This window comes from Hypomesus nipponensis, chromosome 23 (genome assembly GCF_054491055.1).
Source record: "Hypomesus nipponensis isolate SF chromosome 23, ASM5449105v1, whole genome shotgun sequence".
In the NCBI taxonomy this organism is placed as follows: domain Eukaryota; kingdom Metazoa; phylum Chordata; class Actinopteri; order Osmeriformes; family Osmeridae; genus Hypomesus; species Hypomesus nipponensis.
Window position 1 is genome coordinate 8,496,803 of NC_140383.1, and position 22,773 is coordinate 8,519,575.

The 22,773-nt window shown below is 43.5% G+C and overlaps 3 protein-coding genes across 5 annotated transcripts in view; 1 reads left to right on the forward strand and 2 right to left on the reverse strand.

The window, feature by feature from the left end:
- Window positions 1–5,115, reverse strand: part of slc49a4 (solute carrier family 49 member 4) — a 29,361-nt gene extending 24,246 nt beyond the window's left edge. The window contains exons 1-2 of the mRNA XM_084689467.1: window positions 4,692–5,115; window positions 1,794–1,887 (exon numbers count right to left, since the gene is read on the reverse strand). Of these exons, the coding sequence (XP_084545593.1) occupies window positions 1,794–1,887; window positions 4,692–4,986 (389 nt within the window). The 5' untranslated portion in view covers window positions 4,987–5,115. The remainder of the gene's footprint in view (window positions 1–1,793; window positions 1,888–4,691) is intronic.
- Window positions 5,116–5,291: 176 nt separating this feature from the next.
- Window positions 5,292–12,670, forward strand: hspbap1 (hspb associated protein 1). 3 transcript variants are annotated; one of them, XM_084689466.1, is made up of 8 exons: window positions 5,292–5,403; window positions 5,750–5,936; window positions 6,623–6,807; window positions 8,026–8,162; window positions 9,208–9,379; window positions 10,319–10,402; window positions 10,863–10,973; window positions 11,426–12,670. In XM_084689466.1, exons 2-8 carry the CDS (start codon window positions 5,753–5,755, stop codon window positions 11,954–11,956), a joined length of 1,404 nt encoding a protein of 467 aa, XP_084545592.1. In that variant the 5' UTR covers window positions 5,292–5,403; window positions 5,750–5,752; the 3' UTR covers window positions 11,957–12,670. The 3 variants fall into 3 exon arrangements, with proteins under 3 accessions (XP_084545592.1, XP_084545591.1, XP_084545590.1); XM_084689465.1 differs by having other exon boundaries at window positions 5,320–5,560; XM_084689464.1 differs by lacking the exon at window positions 5,292–5,403 and having other exon boundaries at window positions 5,672–5,936.
- A 533-nt stretch (window positions 12,671–13,203) lies between these two features.
- On the reverse strand, window positions 13,204–22,733 carry slc15a2 (solute carrier family 15 member 2). Its single transcript, XM_084689461.1, has 22 exons — window positions 22,553–22,733; window positions 21,884–21,971; window positions 21,322–21,463; window positions 21,145–21,237; window positions 20,913–21,012; window positions 20,678–20,768; window positions 20,430–20,507; window positions 19,779–19,861; window positions 19,579–19,662; window positions 19,062–19,151; window positions 18,522–18,566; window positions 17,928–17,963; window positions 16,517–16,605; window positions 16,168–16,249; window positions 15,932–16,057; window positions 15,553–15,717; window positions 15,228–15,274; window positions 14,993–15,100; window positions 14,678–14,774; window positions 14,343–14,486; window positions 13,976–14,080; window positions 13,204–13,507 (listed from the first exon to the last, which is right to left on the reverse strand). The coding sequence occupies exons 1-22, from the start codon at window positions 22,559–22,561 to the stop codon at window positions 13,304–13,306; spliced, it is 2,106 nt and encodes a 701-aa protein (XP_084545587.1). The 5' UTR covers window positions 22,562–22,733; the 3' UTR covers window positions 13,204–13,303.
- Between the last annotated feature and the right edge of the window lie 40 nt (window positions 22,734–22,773).

Genomic DNA, 22,773 nt, shown 5'->3' on the forward strand with positions numbered 1-22,773 from the left:
GGATGACACAGCAAACTCATGTATTTTACTAACCCTGTATAGTCTTTCGCATACTGCACACAAAACAGCACGAGGACTACCATTTAAACTCTACTTTAAGGTCAATACTGACCAGCCAGACTAGAAAAACCAATGCTGTTGGTCAGTCTGTTCTAAGTGTTCTTTGCTACTGCTATGCTGTAAGCTGTGTGTGCTGGCTTGCCATAAAGTAGTAGAGATTAATGGAGTGAGCCAGCAAGACAGCAGTATTATAGTGCTTACACTCTATATTGCAGTGTGCGACTTTTAGGCATCCACACTTTATTACGAACCTAGCAAATCACAGATGCTGAAATTGGATATTATATGAGTGGTGGAAAAACTTGGAGGGGATCCTTACTGCCTCTAATATATCTTTGTCTCCAGTAAAAAGCTGTCCGCTACAAAGACCACTCTTGTTAAAGGCTCGATGCCAGCGTTTGACTGAGGACTCCTCACATGATGCTGGTTATAAAAGAATACACCCACGACAATCTTGGCAAGGTGAAAGACCCCACATGCCACTGACTTGACGGTTGTGTAATGTGTACCAGTGACTCCTGCTTGGTCGACCTGTTCAACCTGCGATGTGTCAGTTCTGGCCTAAATAGGTTGTCTATGGACTCCACTTACCATAACAGAAGGTAGAGAAGCAGCCTAATACCTTGCATCTTGCCTCTGAGGTCTTCTATCTATACCAGTTAATAGGTAGTAGCGAACAATTGAGTATCATTAGTTTGAAATACTTTGCAGTAAACATTATCACTGTTGGCATTTCACAGCAAACTCTGGGGTGGATTCAACTAGGAGAAAAGGATTTCTGCAGCAGTGGAAACATGATTGCCTCTCTCTGCAAATTAAAGCAGTCTCTTTAGTATGAATGTTATATTAGTTAGCTATGAATATAATTGACTCACTATGGGTGAATGAGCTCTTACCTGCTCTTGGCAAACAGGAAGCCCAACATACCATAGTTCTCATTAGTGCGGTCTATGATTTGCTTCCTCAAAATACATCCCACAATACATTACCTTAATAAAGCTCATTCTGAGGTTGAGGATATAGTCTATGCGCAACATTAACAATTGAAAAATAAGAAAATTACTTTTTATGCCCACAATATTGTTTTGATGACCTCGCTTCAGCCTCTGCCCATTTGACAAAGCTTAAGGAACATTCACTTTCTTCTAAACTCAAGGACAGACCAAAGACAGGCTTCAATATCCTGTTTTTCAGTGCTGAACAAAATAGTATGGTAGTTTGAGAAGAAAAAAAACTCTGCAGATAAGAGACAGCAAAAGAAAATCCTTACAATTCATCATTTTAAATTGAATTCTAGCCGGTATCTCTGGTCGCAAACATTGCACCTCAGTCCTTTTGAATGATTCAGTCATTGGGAATCTGGGAAAGTATGAATAGAAGGTAGGGCTAGGTCTGCTTTAATTTAATTGTTCAATACAGACTTTCAAAAAAATGACTGTAAGTCAACAGTTTTCAAATAAACCAAGTATAATTTATATATTCAAATTATGTATGCAGTTTCTTATGCTCCTTAAAAACTTGGACTTCTGCGGTGGTATTCATGTTCAAATTGCACAGAGCCTATTAGCCATACAAATGATGAATCCCAACACTGTCCACCATTAAAGTGGCTACATGTAGAGTGTGAAATCGATTTGAGTTGTGTCTGTGGCAGTAGACAACGCCACAGATGAATTGGCTTTTAGTGTGCATGGTGCGGTGCGGTTGGGTGAGACTGATGGCTTGGGCCTTACCATCGTCGTAGAGCCTGGTCTGCCAGGGGGACGCTTCGTAGAGCCGCCCCCAGCAGCATGAAGAAGGCTGAGAGGAGCAGGGAAGCCCGCAGACCTGAGGGAGAGGAGGAGAGAAGTGGAGGAGAGAAGTGGAGGAGAGGAGGAGAGGAGAGGAGGAGAGAAGTGGAGGAGAGAAGTGGAGGAGAGGAGGAGAGAAGTGGAGGAGAGAAGTGGAGGAGAGGAGAGAAGTGGAGGAGAGAAGTGGAGGAGAGGAGAGAAGAGGAGGAGAGGTGGAGAGAAGTGGAGGAGAGAAGTGGAGGAGAAAAGTTGTGAAAGAGGAGGTTAAGATTTGGTAATAAATGAATAGCAGAAAAAAAAATTGAATGGGGAGAGAAAAGTAGAGAAAGGCAGGGGGGAGATATGAGCCATGGCACAGAGATGTGGAACAAGACAGACAAATCAGGTTAGAGGTCAAATTTGAAGTATCATTATGATATCCCTTTCCTCAACTGAAGACATATCCACAATACACACACGTATGCTAGCACACCTCTTCCTCATTTAGCAGAGCGAGGGATCCAAAGAGAGACAGTTGCCACTAACACAGTACTTGTTCAGTTTCAAACACATGATAGGCATTTATGGGAACTCGGTAGACTTCCTTGTTCTCCTAACTCGAGACTTATTTTTCATACAACGTAATGACTTAACATGCCGTTGGTTAAGAAAAAAATGAAATAAAAATAAAAACAACCCAAAAAACAACAAAACTTTAAATAGGCTATTTGTTTGAGCCTCTGTCAAAGACTAATATTCACCCCTTTGGAGATGGACAATAATATTTTGTTATTAATTTGAAGTGAATTTGTGAATTGGGGGAGGGTATAATGATAGTTCCTTGGACTTTTTAATGGAACTGTCAGTAATCACAGAACTTGGTGTTTCCACTGCCAAGCCAACATCTCGAACTGGTTCTGAAGAGAAGGGGAGGGGAGAGAGGGACTATTTCTGAAGAGATTGGCAGGTTTTGGCATGAAGTCTTTGTATGTAAAATACCTTTGTCTCTATAAGTGATACATCAAGATGTCAGTTTAGGGCTTTTTCTCTACATAAAATGAAAACAATGACAGCAGTGAGAAAGTGTATATAAAAGAAGTATACACATTTGGGGAAGTAACCAAACTAAAACGCTACTTCCATTATTTGTAGGCTAGATGTTCCCAACCTCAAAGGGCTCTTGAACAGTTTCAACATCACATTCCATGACTTTAAGTGCTAAACATTCCCATGCCGACACAATCCACAGAGCAAGAACAGCTTCTCTTTTAGACATTGACTGTACCATTTTCAATAGATGTCCCCTTATTTAAACCACACATAATAGTTTTCATCTAATAACTTAATCTCTGTGCATGGAAACTGGCCACATACCTGACATCTTTAAGAATCCACTGTTACAAGAAGCCAGTTCAAGCTAAGGATCCTTATTTCTATACCTATTATAAAAGGCATGGTTTCTGAATGTTTTACGTAGCTCTAAACTCTAAAAGTCAAATAGTAAAAAGGTTGTATGAGAATACCCAGAAAACAAAAGCTCAGTTTTTCCAGAGAGAAAATATAGCTCTTAATATTTAAAAATAATTAAGCAATTATGTGCATATGGAAACGTAAAAACAATTATTGAAACATGGTAATCTATGGATTTTAGCTGAATAGAGCCAGCAACAGTGCTTTATTAAGCCCAAACGTTTAGCCTACTACTACAAGGCTACTACAACCAGGTGTCAAGGGGCCCATTGAACAAATAATGCTACAGCTTAACATCATTAGTGGAGACTTTCTAATTCTAATGTCCTTACTAGGCTTAGACTGTCACTCTCCAGCTGGAATTCCACTACTTGTTAAGAAGTAGAAACTCCACTGAAGCAACTGTCATTCAATACAATACTTCAGCCATAGGCCTACTTCACATAAAGACAGTGTTCCATTCATTTTCGAATTACATTAAATTATAATTACTCTGTGTATGGAAAGGACACAAAACACTCGTTTCACATGACCTTGTAGCTGTACGAGTGGTTTGTTATAAGATTTAATTGGTAAACCCTTATCATTTATGGTTGCAGCTCATGGTGATGTTATGTCAGTCATCTGATTATCTAGTCTATGTGTTAGCTGCTTCAGTCAGGTGACAAAGAGGAACAGGTTTAGTGCTCTGAAATACGCACTTGTAAGTGGTTTGTGGAACTCCCTTACATTCAGGCTTATTTTTACTGCCCAAAACATTGACCTTTCTGCTTGACTATGCTGCTTTGTAGCTTGATTGTTTAAACACTTCATGAGGACTGGCCTCTAGAAAAATTTCACCAAGGTAGACAAAATGTATTTCTTGCAGGAACATGCTATTCTGTACCTCTCTATTTTAGTAGCCATGTAACAGACAAAGTATTTGCTGTATCATAGGCTAAGCAGCTTCTTGTGGGCCAAAAGACTGAACATCTGTCTCTTACTATAAGCCTACTTTTGTCAGTTGTTAAGGCGTAGGCTACTTAGATCCAGTCAGTTTCTACGCTCTTCTGATCCTTGAATTCCTGCTGTACTTTGTAAAAGCAATATTTAAGTTCCTTTGGATATAAGCTATTAATAAAATTTAAATGTTGAACATGTTGGGTAATAGACTACCAGGTCATTTAAATCGAGCACTTTATCAATCCCAAAAGAAATTCAAAGTTATGTTATAATATGAGGTAAAGTAAGAGACCATCTGAAACTAAGCATTAAGTGTACCTGCCCTACTGTTGGCAATGTTTATTATACAAGTATGTTGTACAAATATTGCGGATGGCCCCTACCACTCTCCTGACAGCAACAAAACAAACTATCACAAACTGAAAACACAGGTGATAACACATTTCTTACCTTTTTTATCCATCAGCCACATAAAGAGCAGCCATGGAGCGAATCCCACTGGACCCCACAGAACCAAGAGTGCAATATCAGATTTCGTGAAGTCGTACGCGTGCATCGCAGAAATCTGAATTGGGCCCCAAGTGTTCCATACCATCCCTTGCATAAATCCCAACAACGAAAACAGAGTCAAAACCAGCCATCTTCTCCTATATACTCTGCTAAATACAGGCTCTGTGTTCGTTTCGGGGTGTGAAGGGACGAGAAGTGGTTCCCTTTCGGCCTCGTTGCTCGGTCCAGCACCCATCGCATTTATGTTAATGTATGGAGAGCTTCGCTGTGATTTATTCCGTATCTCAGATCTTCGGATTGCACAATGGCTTACTTGCTACTTGGTAGCCTAAACTGACATCAGTTGCCGAGAAACAATAACAACCGATTGCTACAATTTACAAGACTGCGCATGAGCGGATGCTGTCACAATTTAGAAACCGATACCGTTCGTTCTCCATTTTGGTCCCGATGTGAGATCATTCGTTAGCAGTTTTTCTGCTGCATTTGAGCCACCATGGCCTCAGTTTCATCTTGAAAAATATAATCAGTCTACCACGTGAGCTTTGTTTACTTCCGTAAAAGCGTTCTGTTCGGGTCAGTGCACGTGTTCTGAGCCCCCAAAATGTCAGAGGATAGAGCATACTGAGTTCTTTGAATTCCATCTGGCTTGGTGAGGATAGGTGGCTGGTGTCTGGCTTCCCTCGCTGACGGATCTAGCACGATGTTCGAATATGACATTTAAAGCAAGCTGATTTCATGAAGCCTATTTTCAGTTTCATGGATTTTCCGTAGCCTACGAAAGATTGTAGTCAAGTCTTTTATCATTGGTAGGGATCTTAAATTTGCATTCTTAGACAGTACATTTACTTTAACTTAGCTAACGGTGTCTGCATTCTACACTCCAAAGAGTGAGACTGTTTTTTTATGGGTATTGAAGCATGGAGGAAGTAACTGGAAATAACAAATGGATTGATCTCTCAAGGGGCTCAAGCATTTCCCCATATTATGTCACTCAGGTCATGGCTGCCAAACCCTTCAGCCCAAAGGAGGTGAGGAGGATCCTGGATTCTCTGTCAAGGCCTGCTGTCTTTCTCCACATGACTCATGATTGGCCAGTTCTCCACTGGACAGCACACCACCTGTCAGACTGCCTTGACCAGAAGAACATCCGATTCAGACTGGGGAAAAAACAAGCAACACACAGTGAGTGAGTTAGTGAATGAGTGAGTGAGTGAGTGAGTGAGTGAGTGAGGGAGCTCTCAGGTCTGCATCTTAGAGTAACAGCCACAATCTAGTGAACACAAGGAGGGGTCATGATCCCATCCACTCTCCACCTCAGTAACCCAATTTGGAATTCACTCAGCCATTATGTATCTTACTGTTCACCTTGCATGGTTACAGTTTTCATTGTTCCTCTTGCAGAAATGTAGAAATCTATTTTAGTAGTCTTCTATCTGCAACAGTTACCGTAATGGAAATCAGCAACTATGAACACACACCCATTCCCATTAATTGAGTTGTTTCATTAAAAAACAAAAAAGAGGATGCCGTCAAAAAATATCTTAAACTAACCGTTTTCAAGGGGTTACCCATTGTGAGTTATTTTGCTTTTGTTCTGGGTCAATGTAAGTACTTGTTCTACAGCGAACCAGATAAGTTGTCTATAAGACTGCAAAATGAATGTTCACATCTGCAACATCATTTTATATGATTGATAACAGAGGGTATAATTGAACACATTTCAAGTATGTTTGTCAATTGTACTGGCAATGTTTCTCATAAGTGATATTGATTTCATGTAATGTGCTTTTGAATTACTTTCTGTCTCCCTGATCCCTCTGTCTTCCTCTCTCTCACCCTCCTCATGTGTCTGTGTCTCTCTTCTATAGCTCCTCTATTTGAAACCCAGTGCTCATATGTGGAGGCCAGTCTTGACCAGTTCCTGTGCTGGTCCAGTAAAGGGACAGGGGCAGAGGTGGGGCTCTTCTCTGGCTATCCTCTCTCAGAGTACTGGGCCTATGCAGACTACAAATACATCGCTATGCTATTCCAAGACCAGCCATCGATGTTTGAGGTAATGAATCTTTGATGTCTGAAATGGACACTGATGTATGACACCTCTAATCAACAATGAGAACACGATCGAGAAGTCGTCTTTTCAGCAGAGTAGTCATGGGCTCGGGCTTTCTTTTAACTTGTGTTGTTTTTCCAAATGAGATGTGATGGCAAACTTCTGAGGTTTTGTTAGTAGTACCCAATTTGTAAAGTTTCTGGCGTAGTGTTGACCTTCTCTCCCTCAGCACAACACTTCTCTGATGTGTGGACGTGGTCTTGTCACAGTCAATATGCCGCCTCTAGATCTCCGTCCTATATCAGAGCCCCTGTGGCATGTTATGTTCCACGCACCCCGACATGGCTTCAGAAAAGTTTAGGCCACCATATAATATTTTATTGGAGTTCATCAACTAAACTCATTTGACCAGAATATAATTTGTGAACGCAACGAGTCGATGCCAAACAGGTGCTCTGAAATCCTCCATTTCTTATCATCCGGCGGCAGATGGAAACACGGACAAAAATGTAACAAATCAAAAGCTACCTACATTTTGCTAACAGCAGACATTCTCCAACTTTTAATGATTTCCTGGCAGACACTTTTGATCAAAGTGTTTTTCTTTTTTGAATGTTTTGCCTGTTGTCCCTGGGCGGTCAGTACTTGAGAGTTCATTCTTGTTTGGCCCACCCCAAGATTTTTCCAGTTTCCTTAAATGATAATAAATGCTTACAGGCGACCTGCGTTTTTGACAGGCCTGACGGAATTCATACCTTAGAGACAGGCAGACAGAGGCCTTTTAAATGATGAATAGTGCCATTTAAAAGTTGCTGAAAGCCAAGATTGTGCAGTCTATCATTTTCAGTCGCCTGAATATGGTAATGGATTCATTATCCAGTGTGCTGGGCAGAATCCCTGAAGGCTTTCTCCTCACCATTTTGACAGGAAGTGATTGACAGCCTAAATAGTTTGACAGAGCGTGTTCAGACAGTATTTTGGTCCCCCTCACACAGAGCATGGCAAGCCAACAATGTAACAGTCAAGTAAGCAGCAGACGAAAGCGGATTCACGTGCACCCGTGTCACCTATGAGTTTGAATGTATTGTTATACCGTTTCATGTTTGCTCAGGTAAATATGATATTTCCACCTGTAGTATTAGTCTCTTGGAAGTTTTTTCCAAAGCGATTTGCGATGTGATCCACGGGTGTCTGACAGAGCATCTGGATGTGTCCTTTCAGGATGTGGTGTGGTCTGATTTTGGCTACCCGGGCCGGGCCGGTCGAGAGAGCACCCTGTGGATCGGCACAGAGGGAGCCAACACCCCCTGCCACCAGGACACCTATGGATGTAACCTCGTGTTGCAGGTGCAGGGAAGGTGAATACAGTCCAGTCCAAACCCCCCCCCCCCCCCGCCCAGTCCAAACCCCCCCCCCCCCTCCTCACAACACACCTCTCAACACTTTGCGTTGCTCAACCGATTTCTCCCCTTGGTGAGGAAATTGCTCTATGAATTAGAGGGTCTTCAACCCTGGTTCTCAGGGACCCCCTGTCCTACACGTTTTAGATGTTTCCCTGTTCCAACACACCTGATTCAAATGAATGGTCGTTAACAGACTTTTGCATAGCTAGATAACGACCCATTCATTTGAATCAGGTGTGTTGGAGCAGGGAAACATCTAAAACGTGCAGGACAGGGGATCCCTGAGGACCAAGGTTGAAAACCTCTGAATTAGACTGATGCAATTCCAGTAGCATTAGAGCTGAAGAGAAGGGTTAGGTGACAATGGAGGCTACAGATCACCATATCTCTGGTTGTCAGCGATCCGGCTCAAGGGAGAGGACTTGAAAATCCTAGGTGATTGAGGAAGCCTTCTGTTTTTTCCCTTTTCCCTGGGTGCTGATGGGACTGTCATTTGGGGGCCATTTCAGGGCAGTCCTATGGCCTCAGAAATCAAAAGTAATTTTCGGTCTCTAGGCAGTTGGAGATATGAGGTGATGCTGTTTTGAACTGAGGTGAAGGTTTTCTGTGAAGCACTAACACTGCTCAAGGGGTAAAGGCTGTATTTGTGTCTTATCTCTGCCTGGCCTTCACAGAAAACCATCTCTCCCATTTTGCTCCTTGTAATTGGTTGTTGAAATCTCAATGGGTGAGGTATTCTGAATTTTAAAAAAATCAATTTAAATGATATTGGGATTCTATTCATTTTGACAAATTGATGTCAACTGGCACCAGCACAGTGACCATGTTAGTTTTTCTAAAAATGCCTTTCAAATGAACTGTAAAATGAACTGGTCAAGCCATACACACAAGGTCACCAAAGAAACAAAGAGACTCTTCTCAGATTTTATGCTTAATTTAACGTCTGTAAAAATGTGTCACGCGGCCGTTTCTTTGCCTGCCCACGGCTGTGTGTGTTCAGGAAGCGCTGGACCCTGTTCCCCCCAGAGGACACGGCTCGTCTCTACCCCAGCAGGATCCCCTACGAGGAGTCCAGCGTCTTCAGCCTGGTGGACGTCCTCCAGCCAGACCTGAGGAGGTTCCCTGCCTTCAGCCAGGCCAGAGCCCACACCGTTACGCTGCAGCCTGGACAGGTAGCACCGTTACACGGACAGACTACATTACTGGGGGATCGCTATAGCTCAGTGGTAGAGCATTTGACAACAGATTGGGGGTTCAAATCTCTCCTCGTACATCGCTGTGGAGAAAAGTGTCTGCTTAAGGAATACATTATTATTATTATGACTGGCTTTAGGAAGGGATCGTCTTAACGGAGCGGGACGGCAGAGGAAGAAGAAAATAATTGTCTTGTATGCACTGAGTTTACAAAAGGACGAGGTTAATCGATGCGTTCAGAGACTGGGCTCTCTGTGTAGGCCCTATTCAACCTCTGCCTATTCAGACTCTTGTCAGTGTAGTAAGAAGCCCGGGCAGCAGTCACAAAGCCACCGCAGCAGACCCCATGAAGACACTTAGCAATATTTCACCTGTCAGCTCAGATGAGATACTGCCATGGTACACCGCTATCTCCAAACCAGATATTGATAAGACTGTCTTTGCAAATCAAACAAACCTTGCAGCATGCCTCTCCTCCTGTCAGGTTGGAGAGCCTGAATGAATTAAGAGCCTGACGATCAATAAGGCCTGCCCAGTTTAATAAAGACTAGAGCCACTTTGTTAATGGCTCATCAGTTTACCTCTGATGGACAGGCAGGATGGGGAAGTCATGCACTGCCCCCTAGTGGATACAACCCACCACAGGTATTGACGTGTACATGTCCGTCGTGTTGTTGGACTGGCTTGAATACATTCGCTTGGGTCCGCTATTGACTGGCTTCACTCCGCTGTCCCCTGAACTGTGAGCTGTTCCGCTTGTCAGGCAGCAGAGTCATTCAAGACTGACAGACACTGCAAACTCCCCCTTGGCTCCAGGAACATTTGGCTATATTTCCTCCATGTTGTCATCCTACATTGGTTCTGTTATATTCACCTTTTGACCTTAGTTCGCCTCTCCTGTCCCGTCCTTCCCCCAGGTCCTGTATGTGCCCAGGCATTGGTGGCACTATGTGGAGTCTGTGGATCCTGTAACAGTTAGTGTCAACTCCTGGATTGAGCTGGTAAGCTAATGTACACACCGTGCCCCTCAGCACCTGCGGTAACTACAAGGCATTAAGTGCGTTTTAGAGAAAATTGGTCTTTTAAGGGCATACAAATTTACAGCTCCTTTCTCTCCGCTCTGGAGTTTTCCGTGTGCCTCGGTGATTGATGTTAAGAGAGTTTTAGGTTCCCCCGATGATGTGTGCCGTGCGCTTTGAGTAATGAACAGGCCTTCGAGTAAAGATACCCCTGTCATAATGATTTGTGAGTGTGCATGGGCACAAGTGTGTGTGCTGCATACATGTGTATCCGTGGCTGGAGAAAATGTGTGTTTCGGAAAGTGTGACACCCCGATGCCACCCAGATAACGGCGTCTTCCACAAGGTCACAGACGCAATCGATTATGCTCAGCCTGTCCCTGTGTGTCTTTATCGCTGATTTGTTCCCTGGAAAGCAATTCTGTTCACTTCCTCGGCACAGGAAGTGGATGACGAGGCGCGTGTAAACGAAGCCGTCACCAAGGCCGTCGTTTGTGCCCTGAAGACCACGCCCAGTAAGGACAACACTGACGACTGGCTCAACCCCACTGAGGTAACGCTCCACATTCACCCCCACACACTACGTCCCAGTGGGAAAAGTGCATTCGATTAACCTCCATTCGTACTGCGGTGTGGACAATTTCAGTCTGTGGCGGTGCGATTTATACGTTTGATGGATAATCCACCTCGAATTTAGGAAGGATTGCGGCCAGCGTTTGGGCCTGAAACCTGAACCTGACTTGGCAAAGCCAAGATAGCTTCACCTTGCGGGTGTCACATTTGTTCTGCTGCCATTTTCACCCCGGGCAGACTTTGTGGTCTTTTGCAATAGCTCAGATCACAGGGAGACATTTCTCACGGTTGGCATGGGTCCAGAGAAAAAGCTCAACCCCTAGAAATGCAGTTGAGAAATACTTGAGAGGGAGGGGTGGTGGGGCTGTCGAGATGAAATGCTTGTTTTGGCCTTCCTACAATTAATCACAGAGGCTTTGACACCTATTGCAGGAAGGAGTGTCATCGCATGGAGAGAACCTGCAGAGTCTGAACCTGGCGGTGCGAACCTGCCTGCAGGGGAGAGAGAGGGGCCAGGGTGCTGAGCAGGAGCGCCCAGAGCCAGGAGGGGGCAGAGGGGCCAAGCGGGACTCTAGCGGACAGACCCGCGGCGGCGGCGGCACCACACCCCTCGCCATCCCCTTCGGAGCTCACCTCGTCCCTGTGCCATTGAACCAGGACAGGCTACCCAAATCAAAGGGACTCAACTCGAAAGACGGGGAAGACGGATCCCCTAAGAGCTGCATGGCGGACCCGAGCGAAGGCCAGAGACCCAGAGTCTTGTTTGATAGTGGTGAATGTGGTTCTGGTTCCGACGACTATGGCAGCCCGGGCAGAGACTGTGACTCCGGAGACGCTGCAGAGGCCTTAGGACGCGCCCCCATCACCACCAACGACCTATTAGAGTGCCTGGTGCACCCTGATGTCGTCGCCCATGTCACTGAGCTCCTGTTGGAGAGACAGAACAGGCACAACAATGCCTGAACATCTAAACCTTGACTTCTTGTTATGTAAAGGGTCAGTTAGGTATATAGTTGGTATCTTTAAAACAACATTGTTTTTGGGGGATGCTCAGCGAAAGAAATCTTAGGTCTTACAAAAACGTACATTGAATTAATTGTTGAGTTACCTGAACCCCTGAAGTGCCTCATCTTATTGACTCCTAAGAGGCTTTGACTTAGTAATACTGTCTCAGTCTCTTTGGAATTAGATTCTTTGACAGGGAAATACTAGAACTATCTGTGGATCTAGGGATTTGGAGATGAACTGTGAGAACCTTACTGGCTGTATGTATCCATCATGTCGGTGAGGAGGAAAGAGACAGAGCTAAGCGTGTGTTTGCAAACCCTCTCCCATGGAGCATTCCATTCAGAACGGCTCCATGAGCACAGACAAGGTTATGAATTAGGAAAAAAAAACTGTTGGCATTTGTACTTATTTCATTGTTTTATCAAATGTAAGCATGTGCGGTTCTTATTTTTGTATTTCAGAATGTAATATATACATACCAACCAACCAACCAGTGTTCCGGTAAATATAGCAGCAATGGTTGTTAACAAGGGTGCCAAGGGAAGTACGAGACTTTGATGTGCATTTCCTGTCTAACATTCCAGAGTTTTACTACTGATGCTGGCAGGCCAGGGTGTAGTGGTTTGATGTTTCTTGCAAGCTGTTTAAGACTGATGGATATGATTTCAACTCCCTAGAACTTGTGTGTTTTTTCCATTGCTGCCATCTCGTATGTATTTATAAAGTAAGGAATAATAGAACATTTAGAAGTTCATCGGACATAGAAAACAAACACACGGCATATTAATTGAGAATTTGTCTGCTCAACTGAAACCACACCTGCTTGTAGCTGTTTTGTATGTGTAGTCCTCATATAATCAATACCATCAGAATAATAGCAGACATTTATTTACAGAATAGAAAAATATGTTTCTCTGTAAACTTAAATCCCTCACAGCAGGGTCTTTGTTGTCGCATTGTGTTCTCTTGGGTTTTAAAAATGGCCCCTAAAATATAGGATGGTATATTACTAAGTTTAAGTTTACATTAAAAGATTTGTGTATACTCAGGTTAACCAAACTAACAATTATTTCTCAAGAAGATTTGTGATTTGAGACTTCCTTGGTTGGATTTAAGGGGTAGATGATGGATTTTAAGGTTGGCTAGTTACAGTAGTACACACTCAGACACTTAATATGCTAATGTTATACTCAGCATGGAAGATATCCAGTTGTCAGATTTCTGGTTCATTAAGTTTTAAAAAGGGTTCCCCAAATCAGTAAATTGTAAAGCTGGAGCGATCAACTGTATGGTGTCACCATGCTACATTTTTGTGCTTTGCTGTAATTGGATGTTTTCCTTTTCATTGTCCTTCTTCAAGTCCCCATCATCATGGTTGTACCCTTTGTCTTCATGGAACAGCTTGTCCAGCTGATCCGGGTCTACGTAGGTGTAGAAATAGGCCATGATAGAGAAGATGATACAGACTGCCACCAGCAGGCCACCAAATAGCAGGAACTCCATCCACTGGAACAGACAATAACATCCATGTGAATCCAACACAGTGTCAAAGTCACACTTCTTGAATTCTTATGTCTTGTGATTTCTTGCGTAATATTTAACCTCGTCAGACAAGATAATGTTTCAGACTGAGAGAGTTTTACGTCTGTGTGTGACACATCCAGATGGATGATTTATCGTTTATCAAAAACTGAGGATTACATAGCTGAACACTGAGGAAATATTATTGTTTATGAAAGCACAAAGTGAATGTTGCATTTTGACCCCAAACAAAGTTGTTAGGCTAATAAGTGCCAACTTGGCTTGGTCATCCCTCAAACTGCATCTGTAAAAACATCAAGCTAGCCTTAATAGTGAAGTTTCATTCCCCTGTTGAATATCACGAGCATCTGTTTGAACTTGTATTTCTCCTTCCAAATGAGAAGTATGTGGACATAGATAAGACGAAGAACCCTTTGCCAGCATGGGACTTACCTGTTCAAGGCCTGCTCCCTCTGCCACAATCAGCACAATGACATTCCCAAAAGCCACAGTCATCAGCCAACCAGCCTGCAGCACGGACTTCATATTGGCTGGAGCCTGGAGGGGTAAGGCAGGGTTAGGCTGAGGCCATTAGACAACATGCAGCTCCAAGGGCTGGATCTTGTTAAAACACACATTGCAGGTGTTAGTTGAAGTGGTGGCTTCAGTTATTGAGTTTCAATTGCTTGTGGTGTCCAACAAGTGTAAACAAACTACCATCCACTCGTTTAATTGGCTCTTATAGAACATACAGCTCTGCTCTCATTGATCCATTGTTCCCCAAGTTGAGCATTTAATCATGAAAGTCTTCACTACTGACCTGTGAGTAGGAGAACTCCAGGCCTGTGATGGAGAACATGACCTCTCCAGCTGTGATAAGAACATACTGGGGGATCTGCCAAGCGATGTGGACATTGTTAGCCTGGACGTCCTCCATCTTCTGGGTCACTATTTCATCCACACCCTGGAGGGAAGGATGTGGTAAACGATTGTTACTTTTACTTCCTGCTGGTACAACCACTAAGGCTCGCTTAGGAATGCTGTCACTCAGTAATGAGCTGGCTTCTTTCCAAAAAACAGTCTCATGGTTGACAAGAGACTACGGTAATGTGGATAAAACGGAGGTCAGAATTATAAATTTAAAAAATGACTTACCCCTTTCAGAATGACAGTGTAGGAGCCACCGAAGTCCAGCAGCCCCAGATTGATGGTGTAATCCTTGGAGCCAGATTTACACTTTACATCAGTGTACCTGGGAGAGGGACCAAAAGCGAGTGGGGTGATGGTTGGATGAGACAGATTAGAAAAAGCAGAAGGAAAATTCTAAGCAAAAAAATGTGTCTGGTGTACTGATATGCTGAGTGTCGGCTATACTGTATATTCTCACCACTTCAGGACCAAGTGCTTTGCTCAGAGACTAATAAACACCTAAACCTGTACTGACGAACAACATACAATAAATAGACTCACGCCTTTCTGTCCACAGTCTTGTTAGCAGATATGCTGTAGTCAGAGGGGACGTAGAAGTCCTGGTCTCCCACCGTTAAGTTCACAGCTTCAGACCGAGTGTTGATGAACCTATGAGACAGAGACAGTCCATATCCAACATCCACCGCTCTGAATGACACTGTTAACGGCAAAGGAGGAGGCATATCGCTTCATTTTACAAGGTGAGAGGAAGTCAATTGTATAAACACTCGCTTACCTCACAAAGGCATTTCCATTTTCGTTTTTATCAATATGATCGGTCACCTAAATGGTGGTACAAACAACATTTGCCTGTTTATTTTTTTACCGGTCAAGTTACCAGTTTAAAAGACAAATAATATGTTAAACAAGCAAAAACATTTATATGCATTGTTCCTTTCTACTGACACTAATGCAGAAGACAAAACATAAACAAATGTATGTGGTAAAACATTTTGCACAGTTCTGTACATTTGTGAAATAATATTTCGCAATACTACACAGTAGCACTCTGGAGTGTGACTTGGTCATTCGCTGTGGTTAGGGGATCCAACATTACTCACTAGTTTGCACTCCAATCCAGAGAGTTTGCTGTGCAGGACCAGACTGTAAGCCTTCTCCTCTGTAAAGGCCTTTGTACACTCCTTCGTGACGTCATTTTGCTTGATATGTATAGTGAGATTCTTACTGTGCTCCCCCAGGGGAACCCTCTGGTATCCTACAGGGTCCTGAAATACGCACACACAAGGTTGTACGAGTTAATGTTAATCTTTAAATTGGTAAACATTTGATGAGCATACTTTTACACTGACCATGTTTTCAAACATTCATTCAAGTAACAACCATAGCTACATCCTAGAACTAATAACTACATCTGATCATTGTACTTCGGACACTAGAACCCGTCATTGACTTATCATTGACTTATCATTGAAGGATTACCTCATAGAATGGGAGTGGTTGGAATAGGTCGTTCCCTGGTATTTTGATGCTGACCTCCCCCCCCTCTGCCAGGTTATACACCTGCAGGAGACACTCCCCTCGAGGCGCAGGCTCCACCACGGTTTTCTATCAGAGTCAGGAAGGTGAGAGTCAGGAAGGTGAACGACACTCGTAAACCTGTTATGGAGGTGTTTTGTCTCTCCAGCTCTCACACGCGTCCCACAACTGTGACTTACCACGACGTTCACCTCCACAAGAGTAGCTGCCCCAAAGGCCAGGGCTGCAAAGATCATACCAACTGCCATCTTTCTTAGAGGTCTATGGTGACAAGAGAAACCGAATGAGGGGTTAATTCAGTTGCTTCTCTTTGAAGGAGGAGCCAAGGTGTCCACATCGTTGGATGATACGTGAGGGGATGATGCATTGCACATCATCTGATATCTCAGATTAATCTGCATGATAGGATAAGGCAGAGTCATGAACTGGTGGTGTGGTGTCATAACCGTTAACCTGAAAGTGTCTCTTACCAAGACCTGGGTCTGTCACAAACCATAAATGTGTTTCTCAGCGCAGGTGTCCACTCACGTGAGTTTGATTCTGCAGAGACCTATCAGAGGGTAGACCATGAAGTCGAAGACTGGGATGAACACCAGGATGAGCAGGGCGTTCAACATCTTTAGGACGTGGAGAGGGGGAAAAACACACCCTTAATGACTCCATAAAAAGTCATGAAAAACATATCATAAAATCATAAAGGCTAGTGCAGTATGAAAAAACACTAGTAAACTTTCTTGCTCAATTTTGCCTGTAGAACAATAACAAGAAGTTGGTTACTTATAAAAGGGCTTGGGCTGGGAAAAGGCACGATGTCCTCTAAGAGAAAAAGAATCCTTTATTCATCTCCTAATCTGGACACACGTGCAAGGAGTGGCAGAACATACACAAGCAAAGGGCGTGAGTCTGCCTTTGGTCCCATCCTGCTGTCCTTCCACCCAGGGCAGGCAGGAGCAGTGGGCACCCATGTCTGCAGCGCCCAGGGGCCAAGTCCAAGTGCTCATCAGCCAGGAGATGATCTGTCCTACTTTCTGTTCTACTTGATTTTTTTTATATGGGGGGTTTTTACGCAGGGAACCATTTTGAGCACAGGGGGAACATACAAACTCCAAGCAGACAGGCCCTGGAAATAGCTCACCTGAGCGCTGACAGGCCTACAGTGGGAATCGAACCCGGACCTTATTGTTGCGAGGCAGCAGTGCAGGGCAATGTGCGACCATAGACGCAAATGACCAGGGGCGTCGTTAGACGCTTTTTACTGGGGCAGGCGCCCCAGTATAAATCTGCTATGCCCCCAGTAAAATGTAGTTTTGAGTTTGAAGTAATGTAAGTAATGAAATGAATGTAAGTTTGAGTTTTCACAATTTAGTTTATTAGTCAGTGCATGATTTAGATTGATAATCCTGGAAAAAATAAACGCAGTATCCCAATCAACGCTTGTAAAATCAAAGCAGTTTAACCAAAAACACAAACCGATGCATGCAGAATTCCATGTTAGCGCACTCTTCTGAGCTTTCCAAATAGCCACTGCAGCACGCGCACAGAAGTCGAGGTGTCGGACTCGGCAAACAAGTCAGAATTGAGGTAGGCTAAGAAAACATTACAAAACGTTTCTAAATGATAGGCATTTTATTTTGACTAAAACATAAAAACAATACATGAAGCAAAAAAAAAAACCGTATTTGCGCTCTAATCAATGCAAAAAAAATTGCGTGTTCGCATTAACTATTGATGTCCCTGCCAAGGCTGATATCAAACTTGCGTCCCTGAACTGTTGTATAGTGGGTTCAGCAAGGGGAGTTTCTATAGCCGAGTAATGCACGCTTGGAAGAAAAAAAAGGGATATGAATAGGGCCCTGTGCCCCAGTAGAGTTTTATGTCTAACAACGCCCCTGCAAATGACGTTGAGTCAGAGAGAGGGAGAGAGAAAAGCCGCAAGTACCTGCATTTGATCAGGCTTCAGGACGAATGATTCCCCCTGTAACAAGCAGATTGATATTCTTTCAGCTTCAGGTATTAGGTTTACCAATAGGTAAAACATACATACCTAAAGAGTTTTAAACTCAACCCTTGTGCTGCCTTCGGGTCACATGACCAAAAGGTTCATAACGAACCATCGTTGTGTTTACCCAATTTTACCCAATACAAAAGCAAATAAAAATAATTTTCTTTTACCTTCGCAATGAGACAGCCCAACGGTTAAAAGAAAATGCTTCACTTTTGTATGCGGTAAAGTTGTCGCAAACGACGGAGGGTCACAATGACTGATGGGTCAGAATGACCCGAGGAGAACACAAGGGTTAAACATTTAAAGCTGACAGTTTACATTCCCAGAACTACATAATAATAACTAAAAGTAATGTGTCACTCTGGTCATTACTAAGCCAGGCTGGGGCTCTAGTAGGTAACTGTGATGATGACTTCTCAGCAGTCACGTTGTCATTTCCGTTGCACCACTATTGTGCACTATTGCACCACTCATTGTGACTATAATTGGACATAGCCTGCATTTCTAGATCTACAATTGAAAACTCACAAAGGCCATGTTCATCCTTGTGGCTTGGAGGGTCCACCGGGAGCCCTGGGACAAAGTAGATATGGTTGTTACAGAACACACTCTGTTTGGACCAGAGAAGAGGGGGTTGTCTCAAAACACTCTGATTTGACCAAAGTAGATGGCTGTTACACAATACATTGAATGAACCCAAGCACAAATGGTTGTTACAGACTTCTGATTGTATCAGAGCCGCTCAGATCAGCAGTAACCCATTGTCAACATTTATTTGTTCACAAATACTTGGCTTCTTAACAGGCCTGATGTAAAGCCAAGTAAATTGTTGGCAAAAGATTCACATTCCTTTATTTAGAATGGATAGAGGGTTTATTGTTTTCTTTGTTATTTCTAATTGGGCTTTTATAGGAAGAATGTGCTGGAGAAGCATGGGTCCTTCTGGGGATGTTTGTTAGGGGGTTTCACTAATCATTCAGGCTGGAGGAGGGGGTTACATTGACTTCAGAGGAACTCGAATAATCAACCAATCAGGAGTCAGGAATTAAAACTTTGAAAGTGTGTTACCTGCTGGTCAAACAGAGCCCAGAACATAGGCAGGGGAATGTAGAGAACTAGAACCCTCAGAACCATCTTAATCTCCTGGATCAGACGCTTCTACACGGTGACATACAGCAGAAAGCAAAGAATGACTCGGTGTTAGAACTCTTTTGTGGGACATTAAGCATGACAAAGCCTACCGTAGTTGTGATTCTACGGCTCTTTGGAGTCATTCACACAGCTCCTGAACCTCATAATGAGTCATTCACACAGCTCCTGAACCTCTTACTGAGTCATTCACACAGCTCCTGAACCTCTTACCGGGTCATTCACACAGCTCCTGAAACTCTTACCGAGTTATTCACACAGCTCCTGAACCTCTCACTGAGTCATTCACACAGCTCCTGAACCTCTCACTGAGTCATTTACACAGCTCTGAACCTCTCACTGAGTCATTCACACAGCTCCTGAACCTCTTATTGAGTCATTCACACAGCTCCTGAACCTCTCACTGAGTCATTCACACAGCTCCTGAACTTCTTACTGAGTACTTCTTCTCAGCCCAGTCGAGCCAGTGCTTCCTCTTTGAGTCTCCCTTGGAGCTCCTCCAGCGACTCTTGATGGCGAACTACCGGACAGAATGGGAGAAGCATGGGAAGATATAGTGACTGCAGGCCGCCATCGTGCATCTTAGAAGTGCTAAGTTTGCAAAGATGTGAGTGACTGGAGTGGTGCCTGACTTACCCCGATACACTTACACACGTCTAACAAGACATTCCCCTCAGGAGGACTCTTCTTATACATGCCACTGCCAGAGATGAATACGACTACACACAAGCACACAAACATGACAAGGAGGACTGTGAGCAGACCCAAAGAAAGACAAGGGATGCATGAAAGTGTTTCTTAAAACGCGGTGAACACAATTCCGAAAAAGTAAACGTCCTCAACTCGAGAATAAACGTTGTTTGACTGGACGTATTTCCAAAGGGCATGCCATCTGGAACGGTAACCAATATTAAAGGATGAAAGGACACAGTTCTGTGTTGTTTGGTTTGGCTGGGCTCCATGTTGATCAAGGCCTCGACACATCCCTCCTGACACCCTGTCCTTCCAGCTGACTGGCCCTGGAGCCCACCACTCTTGATCCATATGGGATTCATGGTCCAATGGCCATGCTGAGCTGAAGCATGCACAATCCAAACACGCCATGTTTTCCAACTCAAGGGGCCACAGGACCCATGGTGGTTGCTAGGTCAACGTGTACACAAGCCAGCATGGAGAACTCCACTTGTTAATCCTGCCTGCACCAAAAGCTTCATCTCTACAGACTGTCTGCCTATAGGTCAATAATAGGACACACATGTCCACGTGTATGTGGACTCACTCACTCACCCAGGGCAACGACCATTAAAACAGCCGGCACTCCAAAAGCAAGAGCATAGCAGTCTTGACCAAAACACTGCACATCACCTGCGAAAAACACACAAGCATCACACCATTAACATGTTGATGAAGCTCATGTTGCAGTGGTGGTTTAGAGAAAACTTCCATTTTCTCCTTAACCAAAGACAATGCTTTTTGTGGTAGGCCCATGTTTGATTTGAAGGCGGTTTGTCTAAACCGTCTTTGTTAAGACTGACCTCTCAGAATAGGTGTGATGATTGTAGATAAGACACTACCCGCGTTGATGGACATGTAGAAAATGGAGAAGAATTTCCTCCTTTCACTGGTCTGGAAGATAAGAGACAGTCGTTTACAACATGTCAATCACTTGAATTAAATATATATATATACATAATCCATGGTATATATATTTAAGTCACAATGATAAATGATCGGGCTTTGGTGCTTCAACAGAATTCAAATATCTCGTACATGCTCCTCGTCAAACTGGTCCCCTCCAAACGCTGCCACACAGGGTTTGATTCCACCGGTGCCAAAGGCAATGAGGACCAGGCCCACCATAGACAACACTCTATGGACATACACAAATACGCTGAATGTTGGTTGTGAGGTTTGTCATAAAATGTTTGGTTCCATAGGAAATCGAATCAAAGCGGAAGCAACACGATACAGCATTGTTCAGTCGGTGTGTCAGATTGCTTACATGTGTATGGTCTTGTCTCCCACATCAGGGATGGCTCCCACAGACTTGACTACATGGCCGATGACATAGACGATGGAGAGATAGATGATGGTCCTGTGTATGAACGCACACACGTCTATTAGAGCTCGCGCTAATGCTGCCCGTCTTGGGTTTGCATGAAACAAAGGGGTTGCTTACTTGAACTTTCCCAGCCAGGAGTCAGCAATAAGAGCCCCCAGCAAGGGGGTGAAGTAGCACAAGCTAGAGAAGGCATGGTAGACAGCTGTGGACAGGTCTTTGTTCCAGTCCAGGTAGTTGACAAAGTAAAGGGTCAACACAGCTGGTTCAAAGAAAGCAAGAAGATGATCTGTTAACAAGTTGTGGATGTGGTGAGTTGTTAGTGTTGATTCCCTTTGAGCTGAAAAGACCATTCATTACATTTACATTTAGTCATTTAGCAGACGCTCTAATCCAGAGCGATTTACAGTAAGTACAGGGACATTCCCCCGAGGCAGGGAATCAAACCAGCAACCTTCTGATTAATAGCCCGATTCCCTAACTGCTCAGCCATTTGACCCTATTCATAACAGTGTCTTGACATAAAAAAGGATGTGGGTTAGACAGTTACGAGCATGTGACTGAGGTGAACCCATGACATGTCCATGTCTCTTTGTGGGAATCGTCTCATGGACTTGTGTCACGGTGCATGTTTCAGCTATGTCATTTGACTCCAGAGTCTTGGTTGGTTTTGGTAGCCTACCTTTCATGCCATAGTAGGAGAAGCGTTCACAGAACTCATTCACCACAATGAAGGCAATGCTGACAGGGTAGTTGGTCCCACATAGTTTCTAATTAGAAAGAGAAATCGGATCACAAAGGTGGGATGAGATTCCTGGTGTTGGTGGATAAAGAGGAACACTTTCAGCGTTAAAATATCGACCACTACATTCAGTACCAGTCAAAAGTTTGGAAAATGTGTCCAAACTTTTGACTGGTGCTGTATTTAGGCATCGTCAAAGAAATGTGAAGTGTGTCACAATTTGGAAGTCTTCGAAATAGACATTTGCACTGTTCAATAAAAAAAAGATTCGTTTGTCTTTATGTCTTGCGTAAAAGAACTACAACTACTGTAAACATTTCAATATAATTTTACAAAAGTTGAACTCCAATGAAAACATATTCATAACATATTCAACATCATTGCAAACCCTACAATTATGAACATTTTGTCCACATTCACACAGCAAAATGTGTTTCACAGCCGTCGTTTCTACAGATGTCCAGAATCCTTTTACATCTGGAACCGACTCAAATGAAAACTTTCTTCTTTTTTTTTTAAAACTTTCTTGCGAAGGCAGCCGATGCATTAAAACATAAGACTTATAGTTTTCCAACTCAAATAATAGTTGGTAAGACAGATAGGATTTACCTTCCCCATTTCTTCGGTGTTTTGTGCAGAGCTTTGACTAAGCGGTATCTTATTTTGTCACATCGATATTGACGCGCTGCCAAGTCCGTCCTTCTGTGTCTTGTGTTTCTTGAGACGCAGAAAACCTTTATAAAGAAGGCTCCTGTTTTAGTTAATATTTCACCACAGAGTGGTGCACTTCAAGGCCCACGTTCCACAGAGCTTAAGGCTTCCAGTTGACG

What these genes read in the sequence shown, in the direction of transcription:
- hspbap1 (XM_084689464.1), top strand. Translation starts at nt 5,672, where the DNA reads ATGGAGGAAGTAACTGGAAATAACAAATGGATTGATCTCTCAAGGGGC. An exon ending in GTGTTGCAGGTGCAGGGAAG is followed by an intron (nt 8,163 to 9,207) that starts GTGAATACAGTC and finishes GTGTGTGTTCAG; the next exon opens with GAAGCGCTGGACCCTGTTCC. An exon ending in ACTGGCTCAACCCCACTGAG is followed by an intron (nt 10,974 to 11,425) that starts GTAACGCTCCAC and finishes CACCTATTGCAG; the next exon opens with GAAGGAGTGTCATCGCATGG.
- slc15a2 (XM_084689461.1), bottom strand. An exon ending in CTCCTACTATGGCATGAAAG is followed by an intron (nt 21,464 to 21,883) that starts GTAGGCTACCAA and finishes TCTTTGAACCAG; the next exon opens with CTGTGTTGACCCTTTACTTT. An exon ending in ACCAGTTTGACGAGGAGCAT is followed by an intron (nt 20,769 to 20,912) that starts GTACGAGATATT and finishes CTTATCTTCCAG; the next exon opens with ACCAGTGAAAGGAGGAAATT.